The following is a 16,780-nucleotide window of genomic DNA, read 5'->3' on the forward strand; positions in this document are numbered from 1 at the left end:
GTCGGCTAGTTGAAAAGGGAGTGACTTAATCACTACACCACCCGTTCACCCAAATCGCTTATTAAGCCGTGGCCATAGACTGCATTTGCTGCGGTTCTAATAAATATTTATAAAACCAGTCTTGCGTAAGAAAAACAGAATAAAAGAAAACATTAAACAATATCAGTCTTGGTGTTTGAGCTCTAGAACTGAGATGTCTTCAGGATGGGGAGCCCTCGCTTCTGAACAGACATGATCGTAGGCCTGTTCAGGGATTTTCTAAATACATACTAGAGTGGTTAAGCAACCTTGCATGTACGTGTAAGGGTACGTGTAGACTACATTCCATGAACTTTCTCCATGAATTCCACGGAAACTCTATGGAAATAATCACGGAAATTCCTTGGAACTTTTCTCCATGAAGTATTGGAAATGATTTCCAGGAAGATTCCGCAGAGAAATAAAGAAATTTCCACAGAATATCCATAATCTCCATGGATTTTTTCAATCTCTGCGGAGAACACTAAGTGAATTCTACGCGGATATCCTATGTAACCTGATGCCACTTTTAGAATCTCTCCGCGGAGGTTGCATGGAGAACTGCAGACAAATTTCTGCAGAAATCTTTTTTCATGGATATTCCCCGTAGATTGAAAGGAGATCTCCACAGAGATTCTGCGTAGATTTCCATGGAGATTCCATGTAGTTTGAAAGATCTCCGCGGAGATTCCATGTAGATTGAAATGCGATCTCCATGGAGATTCCGCGGAGATTTAAAGGACTGGATCACAGCTAAAAGATGCATGACTTCTTTTTCTGCTGAAAAAGGTATGGCTACGTGTAGCAGATGCAAGGCAAACATAAATGATGACATTGTACACTCTAAATTCTAGGGATTCCCCGTCTACATATACCTGTACACGTACACGTAAGGTTGCTTTACCTCTCTATTTATGCTGATATTAGTGCCAAAACAAGTGCACGATAGAGCACCATATCAAGTGTCAAATGAGCACCCGCTGCTGTTTAGGTATTTATGGCTACTAGCCATCCTGAACACGCTTCTGAAAGGCATTCAAGCATGACACAGTTAAGTCACCACGTGCACAAGACTGGAAAGTGCGGTAGTGGACGACTACTTTGAACAGTGAAACAAGTCTGTCGTATTAATATTAATATGATAATTAAAATATTTCTATGTAACTAAAACACAATTAACAAAGTTCAAAGTAATTTCACATTTAAAGTTCTGATGAAGTAAAGGAAGTATTTTTTACAATACATCAAGGACGTAAATCATCTCCTTACAATTGTCCCAAGGCTAATGAGCGATATTGCAACGTAACCTGTTGTTGAGGATGATTTCATATATGGGTATATGTGGGTATATATCTGCGGGTTATTTATTAATTATTTGTTACATTTTTATATGTGCAAAAAATCTTACAGCAAGGGGCCTTACAGATGCATATTGTACTGGAAATTAAGGTCTTAGGAAGTAGTTAGCGAACACTTTCTAGTTTCAACATTGATTGTGTGTATCTGAGTGCATACTTTTGATCTATAGAGCTAGAGAAACTGTCTATCTAGACAAGCTAGGAGAGCTTTCCTGCAGCCAGAATATGATGATATTGTGTGTCTGAGATGATGTTTTAATTTCCTGACAGTTTGGAGAACTTTCTTGTTTTCAGGACATGCTGATATTGTGTATCTAAGATGATTCTTTTTATTTGTATACAGCTAGGAGAACTGTCCTACAGTCAGAACATGCTGGACAAGGCTGTGGGTTATTTCCTTCAGGACCTCAAACTGACCCGTAGTGATGTAGGCATGACACACCCGAGGATTGCTGGTATTCTCAGTGACCTTGCCATTGTCTATGATGGCCGAACTGATCCCTTGGCTGGTCAGATTTATGAGACAGCTCTAGCCATGCTGCTGGACACCTATGGCCACTCTCACGTGGACGTAGCTGTTGTTAGGTAAGTGATGGTAGGGCCTGCAGGCAGAGTGTCATGGGAAGAGGACGGGTGATGAGGTTGTGTCACTGACAATAACCACGTTTTTATGTCTATCTAATGTGTTATTGCACGGGTTTGCCTGGCCGTTTAGCTTCGTAGTAATGTTCTACCAATATATGCTGTTTAGAACAGCGTCTGTGTGTTCGCTATAACTGTATCCTTAATTTGTATCTTGGGAATTGGAAAAGGAGATAATTTGCAGAGTGATGGTCGTGATCCAAATGGAAGTTTGACCTTTTGTTATTTAATTCCAGGTTTTCACTCTTCGAAGCACCTGCTTTAACACTAATTGTCTAGCTGGTGGATGTTGAAAATCTACTAGCGAAAGTGTTGATTTTATCAAAAATATTGAAGTATTACGCTTGTTTTGAAGATTGATATATAGAGGATATTCATTGTTTCTTGATGAATACCAATTATATTTCATCAACTGAGGTGGAAACTTGGATATTTTTCACGAGTATAAAATTTCCACCTCAAATTGCATTCTACAAAGTTATTTGCCCTAGCGATTATTATGTCATGATTTTGTGATCACAACGTTTCTATACAAAAGTAATGTGCACAAACTAATGACGTAACAATCAAAGTTATAGTTTCACTGTCAATGCTGCATTCCAATTGGTTAAATATGAGTTAAAATATCACTTATATATTTACCATAAAACTTTATATAAAAATGTAGTAAAACTTGTGTTAACAGAATCATTTTGTATCAATAAAGGTGCGATTGAAAAATCATCAGATAAGTAGATATTTGAATGGAATGTCTGAAAGTGTTGGAAAATAAAACTAGAACGACACATCAACGGCAAGCTAGTGATCTACTGGTTAATGATTATCTAAACTTGATTAGGTTTTTGTTTTATATGGAACAGCTTCGTAATAGGATCTAGAGAATTCCTAACAATTCCGTCTTCAGTAAGCAATTGTGTATTGAATTGTTAACGTACCCTATCAGCCCCAGTAACCATTTTAGGATTAGATGGTTAATATACCCTCCATCAGCTCCAGTATCCATTTGTGTATTAGATGGTAAATGTACCCTCCATCAGCCCCAGTAACCAGTTGTGTATTAGATGGTAAATGTACCCTCCATCAGCCCCAGTAACCAGTTGTAGATTGGATGATAAATGTACCCTCCATCAGCTCCAGTATCCATTTGTGTATTAGATGGTAAATGTACCCTCCATCAGCCCCAGTAACCAGTTGTAGATTGGATGATAAATGTACCCTCCATCAGCTCCAGTATCCATTTATGTATTAGATGGTAAATGTACCCTCCATCAGCTCCAGTATCCATTTGTGTATTAGATGGTAAATGTACCCTCCATCAGCCCCAGTAACCAGTTGTAGATTGGATGATAAATGTACCCTCCATCAGCTCCAGTATCCATTTGTGTATTAGATGGTAAATGTACCCTCCATCAGCCCCAGTAACCAGTTGTAGATTGGATGATAAATGTACCCTCCATCAGCTCCAGTATCCATTTATGTATTAGATGGTAAATGTACCCTCCATCAGCTCCAGTATCCATTTGTGTATTAGATGGTAAATGTACCCTCCATCAGCCCCAGTAACCAGTTGTAGATTGGATGATAAATGTACCCTCCATCAGCCCCAGCAACCATTTGTGTATTAAATGGTAAATGTACCCTCCAACTATCCCAGTAACCATTTTATTTATTGGATGGTAAATGTACCCTCCATCAGCTCCAGTATCCATTTGTGTATTAGATGGTAAATGTACCCTCCATCAGCCCCAGTAACCATTTTAGGATTAGATGGTTAATATACCCTCCATCAGCTCCAGTATCCATTTGTGTATTAGATGGTAAATGAACCCTCCATCAGCTCCAGTATCCATTTGTGTATTAGATGGTAAATGTACCCTTCATCAGCCCCCAGTAACCAGTTGTAGATTGGATGATAAATGTACCCTCCATCAGCTCCAGTATCCATTTGTGTATTAGATGGTAAATGTACCCTTCATCAGCCCCCAGTAACCAGTTGTAGATTGGATGATAAATGTACCCTCCATCAGCTCCAGTATCCATTTGTGTATTAGATGGTAAATGTACCCTCCATCAGCCCCAGTAACCAGTTGTAGATTGGATGATAAATGTACCCTCCATCAGCTCCAGTATCCATTTGTGTATTAGATGGTAAATGTACCCTTCATCAGCCCCCAGTAACCAGTTGTAGATTGGATGATAAATGTACCCTCCATCAGCTCCAGTATCCATTTGTGTATTAGATGGTAAATGTACCCTTCATCAGCCCCCAGTAACCAGTTGTAGATTGGATGATTAATGTACCCTCCATCTGCTCCAGTATCCTTTTTATATTGAATAGTAAATGTACTCTCCATCAGCCCCAGTATCCTTTTTATATTGAATGGTAAATGTACCCTCCATCAACCCCAGTAACCATTTGTGTATTAGATGGTAAATGTACCCTCCATCAGCTCTCCCATTTGTGTATTAGATGGTAAATGTACCTTCCAACTATCCCAGTAACCATTTTATGTATTGGATGGTAAATGCACCCTCCATCAGCCCCAGCAACCATTTGTGTATTAAATGGTAAATGTACCCTCCAACTATCCCAGTAACCATTTTATGAATTGGATGTTAAATGTTCCCTCTATCAGCCCCAGCAACCATTTGTGTATTAGATGGTAAATGTGCCCTCCATCAGCTCCAGTAACCATTTATGTATTGGATGGTAAATGTACCCTCTATCAGCCCCAGCAACCATTTGTGTATTAGATGGTAAATGTACTCTCCATCAGCCCCAGTATCCTTTTATATTGAATGGTAAATGTACCCTCCATCAACCCCAGTAACCATTTGTGTATTAGATGGTAAATGTACCCTCCATCAGCTCCAGTAACCAGTTGTAGATTGGATGATAAATGTACCCTCCATCAGCTCCAGTAACCAGTTGTAGATTGGATGATAAATGTACCCTCCATCAGCTCCAGTACCCTTTTTATATTGAATGGTAAATGTACCCTCCATCAGCCCCAGTAAACAGTTGTAGATTGGATGATAAATGTACCCTCCATCAGCTTCAGTATCCTTTTTATATTGAATGGTAAATGTACCCTCCATCAGCTCCGGTATCCTTTTTATATTGGATGATAAATGAACCCTCAATCAGCCCCGGTAACCATTTGTGTATTGGATGGTAAATGTACCTTCTATCAGCCCCAGCAACCATTTCTGTATTGGATGGTAAATGTACCCTCCAACAATCCCAGTAACCATTTATGTATTAGATGGTAAATGTACCTTCCAACTATCCCAGTAACCATTTAATGTATTGGATGGTAAATGTACCCTCCATCAGCCCAAGTAACCATTTGTGTATTAGATGGTAAATGTACCCTCCAACCATCCCAGTAACCATTTTATGTATTGGATGTTAAATGTTCCCTCTATCAGCCCCAGCAACCATTTGTGTATTAGATGGTAAATGTGCCCTCCATCAGCTCCAGTAACCATTTATGTATTGGATGGTAAATGTACCCTCTATCAGCCCCAGCAACCATTTGTGTATTAGATGGTAAATGTACCCTCCAACTATCCCAGTAACCATTTGTGTATTGGATGGTAAATGTACTCTCCATCAGCCCAAGTAACCATTTGTGTATTGGATGGTAAATGTACCCTCCATCAGCCCCAGCAACCATTTGTGTATTAAATGGTAAATGTACCCTCCAACTATCCCAGTAACCATTTTATTTATTGGATGGTAAATGTACCCTCCATCAGCTCCAGTATCCATTTGTGTATTAGATGGTAAATGTACCCTCCATCAGCCCCAGTAAACAGTTGTAGATTGGATGATAAATGTACCCTCCATCAGCTCCAGTATCCATTTATGTATTAGATGGTAAATGTACCCTCCATCAGCCCCAGTAACCAGTTGTAGATTGGATGATAAATGTACCCTCCATCAGCTCCAGTATCCATTTATGTATTAGATGGTAAATGTACCCTCCATCAGCCCCAGTAACCAGTTGTAGATTGGATGATAAATGTACCCTCCATCTGCTCCAGTATCCTTTTTATATTGAATAGTAAATGTACTCTCCATCAGCCCCAGTATCCTTTTATATTGAATGGTAAATGTACCCTCCATCAACCCCAGTAACCATTTGTGTATTAGATGGTAAATGTACCCTCCATCAGCTCCAGTAACCAGTTGTAGATTGGATGATAAATGTACCCTACATCAGCTCCAGTAACCAGTTGTACATTGGATGATAAATGTACCCTCCATCAGCTCCAGTACCCTTTTTATATTGAATGGTAAATGTACCCTCCATCAGCCCCAGTAACCAGTTGTAGATTGGATGATAAATGTACCCTCCATCAGCTTCAGTATCCTTTTTATATTGAATGGTAAATGTACCCTCCATCAGCTCCGGTATCCTTTTTATATTGGATGATAAATGTACCCTCCATCAGCTCCGGTAACCATTTGTGTATTGGATGGTAAATGTACCTTCTATCAGCCCCAGCAACCATTTGTTATTGTGTATTGGATGGTAAATGACTAACCCTAAGTACCCTCCATCAGCTCCGGTAACCATTTGTGTATTGGATGGTAAATGTACCTTCTATCAGCCCCAGCAACCATTTGTGTGTATTAGATGGTAAATGTACTTTCCAACTATCCCAGTAACCATTTTTATGTATTAGATGGTAAATGTACCCTCCATCAGCTCCAGTAACCAGTTGTAGATTGGATGATAAATGTACCCTCCATCAGCTCCAGTAACCAGTTGTACATTGGATGATAAATGTACCCTCCATCAGCTCCAGTACCCTTTTTATATTGAATGGTAAATGTACCCTCCATCAGCCCCAGTAACCAGTTGTAGATTGGATGATAAATGTACCCTCCATCAGCTTCAGTATCCTTTTTATATTGAATGGTAAATGTACCCTCCATCAGCTCCGGTATCCTTTTTATATTGGATGATAAATGTACCCTCCATCAGCTCCGGTAACCATTTGTGTACCCTCCATCAGCTCCGGTAACCATTTGTGTATTGGATGGTAAATGTACCTTCTATCAGCCCCAGCAACCATTTGTGTATTGGATGGTAAATGTACCCTCCAACTATCCCAGTAACCATTTGTGTATTAGATGGTAAATGTACCCTCCATCAGCTCCAGTAACCAGTTGTAGATTGGATGATAAATGTACCCTCCATCAGCTCCAGTAACCAGTTGTACATTGGATGATAAATGTACCCTCCATCAGCTCCAGTACCCTTTTTATATTGAATGGTAAATGTACCCTCCATCAGCCCCAGTAACCAGTTGTAGATTGGATGATAAATGTACCCTCCATCAGCTTCAGTATCCTTTTTATATTGAATGGTAAATGTACCCTCCATCAGCTCCGGTATCCTTTTTATATTGGATGATAAATGTACCCTCCATCAGCTCCGGTAACCATTTGTGTATTGGATGGTAAATGTACCTTCTATCAGCCCCAGCAACCATTTGTGTATTGGATGGTAAATGTACCCTCCAACTATCCCAGTAACCATTTGTGTATTAGATGGTAAATGTACTTTCCAACTATCCAAGTAACCATTTTATGTATTGGATGGTAAATGCACCCTCCATCAGCCCCAGCAACCATTTGTGTATTAAATGGTAAATGTACCCTCCAACTATCCCAGTAACCATTTTATTTATTGGATGGTAAATGTACCCTCCATCAGCCCAAGTAACCATTTGTGTATTAGATGGTAAATGTACCCTCCAACCATCCCAGTAACCATTTTATGTATTGGATGTTAAATGTTCCCTCTATCAGCCCCAGCAACCATTTGTGTACTAGATGGTAAATGTGCCCTCCATCAGCTCCAGTAACCATTTATGTATTGGATGGTAAATGTACCCTCCAACAATCCCAGCAACCATTTGTGTATTAGATGGTAAATGTACCCTCCAACTATCCCAGTAACCATTTGTGTATTGGATGGTAAATGTACCCTCCATCAGCCCAAGTAACCATTTGTGTATTAGATGGTAAATGTACCCTCCATCATAAGCTCCAGTACCCTTTTGTGTATTGGATGGTAAATGTACCCTCTATCAGCCCCAGCAACCATTTGTGTATTAGATGGTTAATGTACCCTCCATCAGCCCCAGCAACCATTTGTGTATTAGATTGTAAATGTACCCTCCAACCATCCCAGTAACCATTTGTATATTGGATTGTAAATGTACCCTCCATCAGCCCAAGTAACCATTTGTGTATTGGATGGTAAATGTCCGTCCATCAGGCTAAGTAACTATTTTTGTATTGAATGGTAAACGTACCCTCCATCAGCCCCAGTAACCATTTGGGCAGGTGTATTGGATGGTAAATGAACCGTCCATCAGGCTAAGTAACCATTTCTGTATTGAATGGTAAATGTACCTTCCAACTATCCCATTAACCATTTGTGTATTGAATGGTAAATGTACCCTCCAACCATCCCAGTAACCATTTTATGTATTGGATGGTAAATGTTCCCTCCATCAGCCCCAGTAACCATTTATGTATTGGATGGTAAATGTACCCTCTATCAGCCCCAGTAACCAGTTGTGTATTGAATAGATACAATAGAGTATAAATGTACTCTTTATCACCCTCAATAACATTAATTTAAGTTTTCGATTGTAGAGTATGCCCTGCTCTCTACTGGATATTTTTTAGTTTGTTACTGAAATAAAATTCAGGTATCTTGATTTGTTATTGAAATAAAATCCGATCAGGTTTCTCCATTTTATATTATTCATCAGTTTTTCCAGTGGCTATGGCTTTATAGCCGTATTTTGATCTCTGTAATTCCACTTATCTATACAATCTGCCATTTGCCGCATGCCACACTCTCTACTGTTTCCTTTGTAATTAAAATCCAGTCAGTTGTCAGCATTTCCTTTTTTTAATTTTTCAGTTCAATGAATATTTTTTCAGTCTGTGACGTAAGTTGATTTCTGTGATACCATTGACATGCAGTTTATCATTTGTCGAATATGTATCGGGATCATTGATCAAAATGTTCTGTAATAACTAAAGCTATTTCAGTATCCCTGAAAGATAACCATGCCATTTCAGTTCCTGGTGTTTAGAGAACAATTTTATCACATAACTGGCCCATCAAGCCATGTCATATGGCCATGTCATAAATATCGTAAGACACACGTATAATAACACTATTATGACGTCACATATAGATTTGACGCTATAATAATTGTATGACGACGCATGATTGTTTCAGTAGAGTAGACGGAAACGTCACATACGAGCCGGATTTCTACTTTTAATAAAAGATGATTAATTAATAAAAGTTACTATGGCATATGAATTTATCAATTTCGTTAAATAATTTGATATGCCATTCGCCTAAAGGCTCGTGGCATATAAAACTATTGAACTCGTTTGATAAATTCCCTGTCACACAGTCACACATGAAAGATCCTCTATATGCAATCTGTCGTTGGAAAGCTCTATTTGAGCCTTCTATATAAAATTATGTCTGCATGCTTCCCTTTTGTGAATAACATATATGCATGAAAGTAGAGCTTTGCCAATCTGTGTCTGTGGATATCTTTTTAGGTAGTGAATGCCCAATATGATTATAAGTGTTAGGTTCAAAATGAGAACCACTACAGATAGGCAGAGCACAAACGACGTTGAGAATTATCACGAGTTATTCCAATCAAGAGCCAAAACTATGGTTATCACGAGTTATTCCAATCAAGAGCCAAAACTATGGTTAAGGTATCTTACTGACTTGATATTATATGACATGAGTTGTATATTTCGCCTTTTTGAAATTGATTGGAATGGTAAAGTGTACCCGACTGATTTAGGAAAGCTTATTAGTGAGCAGCTTGAAGTTAATAACCGGCGTCTTGCTGACTTAATACCACAAATTAGTAGTTACAATGGATTGGCAGATCCATCTCTCGTATTGCATCAGAAACTAGAACGAACATTCATGTGAATTACATCAGATTTAATCTATGTGATTTAATATGAATCTTCATTTGTCCACTGTACTAGCCTCCTAATTGGGGGAAAGAGAACTGACATTGGTGCATTAGTATTTAATGTATTGGGAATGCATTTCTGTTGTTCTGCATCTGCGCTGTAGAATTCGATTTGAGCGTTTCGACAGAATTTATTTACATTTTGGTTCATTTTGTTATCGCCTCTTTTAGAAGTAGGTTTTCATGTCTATCCCCAGTAAAACGTGGACAATTTTTGACCCACATTCATAATTATATGGTGTGCAATATGACCTAATTTGTTGCAGATTTCACTGCTAAATCGAAACACAAATTCCATTTGTATGACCGCCGCAACCCGATTATATGACATCCTAAAGAATTATTAGCGTTCACGGACTGTTTGTTTTGTCTTTCAATCGTTTTATATTGAAAAGCTTTTGGAATAGCATAACTATGAAAAAATCTAATTAAAAATGTACGTTAAAAATAGATAAAAAATATTAATCATATAGATAAAAAAAACCAGTAAGCGACTTTGAATCGCTATTAATCACCGGATTGAAAATGATCTGAAACAGAGCAAAATTTCATATTTTGTACAATAGCGGCGCCTAGTGTTACACGGCCAATTAGTTGGCAGTCATGTCATCACAAGGCTAGTTTGGACAAGGAAATGTCTTTATTAACCCAGTTGTGGCAAGAAGCTGAATCAATATTAGCAACCCTATCTAGAGGCAATATGTTATCAGTGTTGTGAGGACTCGGAGGAAGTCCTTAGCCACTCACTATTGGATTAATTAAGACGCTTGCACGTATAAAATTACATTGTGTATTAATGGTTCTCTAGGGTTTCCAACATTGGCTGGCCTACTTCAATGCTCTTTTCACCAAAGAGATTACGTGTTACGTTTTTATTGGCCTACTAACCTGGAAGATCGAATAGACAACTTTATAATTACTTTTGGGCGGAATATAGGTGCAGGTTTAAACCTATTGTTCAACTGAAAACGGATCTAGAATTTCTCAGAATTTGCAGTAATTCCATGTAAAATTTTCTAAATGTTTCATAATGCAACGAAGTTTGCGTTGAGAGTACGTACTTAATCAGACTTCCCGTAGAAATTTGAATTGTTTTACAATTTTGTTTCTTTATTGAATCAAACCCATAATATAACATATAAAATGACCTTAAATGTGTATATCCAATTCTATTTCTGCTTTTAACTATTAGAGTATTGTTATACGTTACATGTTACAGGTACAACCTCGGAACGTTCTACTTCGCCACCAACTACTTTGCCAAGGCGAGGTTCCAACTCCAGGAGTCCTACAACGTCTTTCTGTCTTTCCTAGGGGCGGACCATCCCGATACTAAGGCCGCCAAGGAAGCTATGGAGGAGGTGGGGCCTGTCAATCAGTAATAGAGTAGTGTTATCATACCGGAATGTCCAACTTGACACAAAATAGCTGTCTAGATATAAACGAATGATCCGACAGACACTACACATCTTCTATCAAATGCAAAATATGAATAAATACGACTGGGGATGGAATATCTTTTAAGTTGATATGATCATGTTCTTTTTCCCTACCTGCTGTCGATTGTAGTGAGGTTCAATTCAATAATTCATAAAATTAAAATGTGTAATTAATGAAGTTTGTTTTATTGTAAAGACAATCTCTCGCAATTGAAGAAAATTCTTAGATTAGTTATCTATCAAATATTTGGCAATCGAAGAAAAAGAATTAAATACTTTTCTTTTACCTATAAAGTCAGGTTATAATTGGAAAAGTATCGAGTATTCATTATTTCTTTTGATAAGATCTTCGTTATCTTTAGAAGACGCTCGTATCTGATTCATCTGCTGATAACATTTTGTGATCGTTTTTAATTAGTGAACAGTTCCCTATATAATCTTCTTCAGATTATTTTTTACGGTGAAATGACATACTCTATATATCCCCCAGTACTGCTCTACTACCCTAGCATTAATGCATAACATACAAGGTTAATTAAAGGTCAAATGCTACCATGGTCGCTTATTAAATCGCGATCGTCATCATGTTCTGGATTTGTTTTGACAATCAAATGTTTTTGTTGATTTTTATGCAGATAGATATACATATTTTTATATCATAATATAGTAAACTACATGTTATAGCCTTTATTTAGGTATTTTTTAGATAACAACTTTATACACAGTCCGTCCTTTGTTGTTTATATTAATTACATTTCTGTTGTCTGTAATTTTCTAATCTTCATATTGCACCGACGGGAAAACAATTGACCATTCAAAGATGTTGAAATTTTCAGTTTATCGAAAATGATCATGAATGAAAAATGACGTCAGTGTTATTTTGTAGATCCATATTTCATGACAAAATTGGTTCCTGAAACATGAGTTGGCGTTTTTACGATTTTTAGGTCACCTAAGACTAAGTCTCAAGTGACCTATTCTAATCGCCTTTTGTCCGTCGTCGTGCGTCGTGCGTCGTCCGTCGTATGTCCGTAAACAATTTACATTTTCGACTTCTTCTCATAATCCGCTGAAGCAAATTCAATGAAATTTTGCACAAACCTTCTAAGGCACAAGGCCAATAAAAATTGTGAATTATATGGTCCCCATCCCCCTGGGGGCTGTAGGAGGGGCCACAAGGGGTAAAATTGACTATAATTTCAAAAAACTTCTTCTCCACTCACAGATGTCATGGAATCAAATACTCTTCACAGATAGAAAGGTCTAAAGGTCCTTTACAAAAATTGTGAATTATATGACCCTGGGGTCTCTTGTTTCCCCCAGGGGAGGGGGTCAAGTTTACAATAGTTTATATAGGAAAACAAATTTATGAATGTTATCTTCTTATTTTTCATAGGAAATTAGTAACTGGTTAGAATTATCAGCCTGAGATAGCATTTTATCGTCATATCCATATTGGTCCTGGCCGACCCCCAGGAGCCTTAGGGGCGGGGCCAAAAAGGGTCAAATAGGTTAAAACTTCAAAAGTATTCTTCTGAATTCACAGATTTGATGAAACCAAACACTCTTCATAGATTGGATGGTCCTAAAGCCCTTTACAAAAATTGTGAATTTCATGGCCCTGGGATCTCAGATTTTCCCCTGGTGAGGGGGTCAAATTTACTAGCTATAGTCTATATAGGCAAAACACATTTATGAATATTATTTGCTTAGTTTTAATAGGAAATGAGTCAAACTGGGTTAGAATTATTAGCCTGAAATAGCATTTTAACACCATATCCATATTGGTCTTGGCTGACCCCTAGGGACCAGAGGGGCAAAATGGCTAAAATTTCAAAAATCTTCTGAATTCACAGGTTTGATGGAACCAAATAATATCCATAGATTAAAAAGTGAAATTTATAAAATTACTGACACTAACTGACTTCTAGTTTGGTTTTGTTGTATAACGTTAGCAAAGCAAATTGGAATTTTAAGCATAAGGTTTGGTAACATAATACAATAACTATCAAAATGAAAATCAAAAAATAAAAATTCTAATACGACAGTTCAACTTTAAAATTTATTTTAATTCGTAAATAATTTTTATAAATTTGAACCAACTTTGCAATGCTCTTTCTGTAGCAGCAATCAGGTGACCGTCAAGGTCTCTTGGGCCTCTTGTTTTTCTGAAGGTTAATTCGACCGTATTTCTAACGTGAAATAAGTGTTTTGAAGTGCCGTTGTTAAATTGTTGATACAAAGATTTATAATTTTTGTAAGTGTTGTTCACTGGTGTATAAACTGCATTTTACAGATTTTTCGAAATGAGACATTGATGTTTTCATAAATTGTTCTAAGTGCAATCCACAATTTGTAGCAAAGAAGAAAAATACACAATGTAACTTCTTCACTTAAATTATATTTTTGATCTCTAATTAACATTCCAGCTCAGATTTAAATAAAATTATATATGATTATTTTACTTTTATGGTGGAATCTTCTTGTAAAGAGCGGTCATTGTCGATGTGAGGTTGTTTTGTCTAGACCTTTTTATGGTTGTGTAGCTGTACATGTTGCTTAATGAACCATGGAAAAAATCATGACCAACGCTTTATTAAAAACTTGTACATTAACGTGTCTTGTATGTAAGACCTACTGTCACGACCCCTAGATATAAGGTAAGTTATATAAGTATTATTTATGATTTACATATGTAAATGATTAATAAAACGTACATTAACCGTGTTAGGAAGCACTTGAGCGTGTGATTACCAGACTGTCTGTCGGTGTGAACAAGACCGTATGTCACATATAGGTCCGTATCTCACTTATAAAGTTATGTTTGAATTTGCCCTTCTTTACGCACGAGGGTGTTTTGGTGCATGACTGGAGATGTATCTTTTCCGCTATTTTCTACAAACATTAGAATTTTCATTGTTACATTGTTCAAGCATGTTACAATTCTTTTAGGTTCTTATTTTTTCACTCAAATTGTTAACTTTTTTTACTTCCTTTTGTGTAAAATTATTCTTAATTAATAGGAGCAATATACATTTTATTATCAATGCTATACTTTTGTGAGACGAAGATAAGAGATATATTTCTAATAAATGAAATATTACTGGTTTGCTGTAAACCATTTTATATTGTCTGAAAATGTATTTTGTGTGCACAGGTGGTAATCAATTAACGAGTTAAGAAAAGAGTCCTATTAGAATTGATTTTTTTTCTCTCTGAGAATTCCATATCCGAAAGAGCCTTTTTGAGGAAAATATTTCAGTTAACATTACATTGTATTCTAATTACACAAAGGGAGAAAGTGTAACACAGGAATGATTTACAGCCAGGACGATTGGGTTATATACACCTTTATTACTAATACAACATCATATATAAAAGAATTATCTCCATCATCTTTATAGACTTTGGCACATCTCTCGTGGCTCCTTGGAAATATTGATAATAAACAATACGTTTTGTCTATTGGGTTTTTAACAATACACATGGATTTCACAGGACAATGGGACCGGGAAGTTCACATTATGTCTAACTAAACAAGTCACATAGAAGTTACCTGACGTCTACTTTATCAAAATATAATACCTACTGCTATTTTTGGAATGTGGGCCCTATTTTGAATTGACACAGAATGTAGAATTATGGCGCGGCGACACATATTTATGTCGCTATCTCTCTAAAGAGATTAGGCTGCAGTAAAATATAAGCAAGCTTGGCAATCTAGACGTTGTATTTTGTATCAATGTGAACGATTTTTAATGTCTCTATCCATTCACAGGGTACCTGTTTCACCATGTTGGTTTCTGCAAATGTTAGCAAAAATTTCTTTGCAAATGTTAGCAAACATTTGTTATGGTAAAAAGTTTTTAAATGTTCGAAGATGATATAAACAACATAGAATAATACTGATTTTACCGCATTTAAGACTAAGTAGCTATTGGGTTTATTCAAATATTTTTCAATTATTTTATTAAAAATATATTACGAAAGTAATAACCAAAATATTAAGATAATTGTTTCGTGTCCATAGAATAACCTTGACTCTGCTATGTATACGACGAGTCAATTCTAAGTACAAAAAGGCTGTCAATTGTTGCAGATATGCATATGTACACTGTATCATCTCCCATACCACTCCTTTTTGACGACTTTACTATGATCACCACTTCCAGTGACTCCATTACGCTATATATTCCATACCTTTGAAAACATTGTGATAATTTAGTTTTTGATATTTATTGTTATCTGATTTGTTATCGTTTGATGTATTTATTGTATTTTGCAATATGTTTTAAATGAAAATATGAAACAAAAAAGGTTAAATTTATACAAAAATATATCTCTTTAATTGATTTTAATTGTACGCAAACTCGGACGATGTTTTCAACATTAACTCGAACATTCTTTGTCATGGTTATTGTCTAATGCTGCAATTACCAATACTATTATAGACTAAAACAACATATTTATAATTTTTGAAATGTATGTATGTTTACTAGATTTTGCTCATAAATTTACTAATACTCATTACTCAAGTTTTTATAATGTTTTCATAATTTTCAAACTTTAAATTTACATTTATTATTCATAAAAATCCCTTTATTGCCCCAGCTGGAACTTTGTTCTTATTGACAGATAATCAAATCTAATGTGCAATTTACTTCTAAAATTAAATTTCTAAAAATATACCCGGATTCTTATTTTTGTACAAGTTTGTGTAGTTCACTCTAATGATATTGTAAGTACCTGACTTGTGTGTATATTTAGCGTTGCGTTGATGATGTTTATATCATATAAAAATTTGTTATGGTATTAATCGTGTAGGAAAGTACAAATGTTCGGGTAATGTAATTACATTTCGATCTGGTGAATCAACCACTAGTTGCTGCCAAAACCGTCCAAAATTATTGTGAACTTTAAAAATATCATAGTCAACTTATAATGTTTTTTTTTTTTAAATTATTTTACATTATATATCAAATATGTATTTTTGGGAGTACAGGATGATCTTAGTGCAATTACATAAACAATCTATTGAGAGTACACTCTGGTCTTAGTGCATTACATAAACAATCTATTGAGAGTACACTCTGGTCTTAGTGCATTACATAAACAATCTATTGAGAGTACACTCTGATCTTAGTGCATTACATAAACAATCTATTGAGAGTACACTCTGATCTTAGTGCATTACATAAACAATCTATTGAGAGTACACTCTGGATCTTAGTACATTACATAAACAATCTATTGAGAGTACACTCTGGT

The 16,780-nt window shown here is 36.4% G+C and overlaps 1 protein-coding gene across 3 annotated transcripts in view; it reads left to right on the forward strand.

The window, feature by feature from the left end:
• Window positions 1-16,502, forward strand: part of LOC138304894 (uncharacterized) — a 65,388-nt gene extending 48,886 nt beyond the window's left edge. For all 3 annotated transcript variants that reach the window (XM_069245259.1, XM_069245261.1, XM_069245260.1), the window contains 2 exons: window positions 1,720-1,961; window positions 11,293-16,502. In XM_069245259.1, the coding sequence (XP_069101360.1) occupies window positions 1,720-1,961; window positions 11,293-11,455 (405 nt within the window). In that variant the 3' untranslated portion in view covers window positions 11,456-16,502. The remainder of the gene's footprint in view (window positions 1-1,719; window positions 1,962-11,292) is intronic.
• The last annotated feature ends 278 nt before the right edge of the window (window positions 16,503-16,780 follow it).

Source organism: Argopecten irradians, chromosome 12, assembly GCF_041381155.1.
Source record: "Argopecten irradians isolate NY chromosome 12, Ai_NY, whole genome shotgun sequence".
NCBI lineage: Eukaryota > Metazoa > Mollusca > Bivalvia > Pectinida > Pectinidae > Argopecten > Argopecten irradians.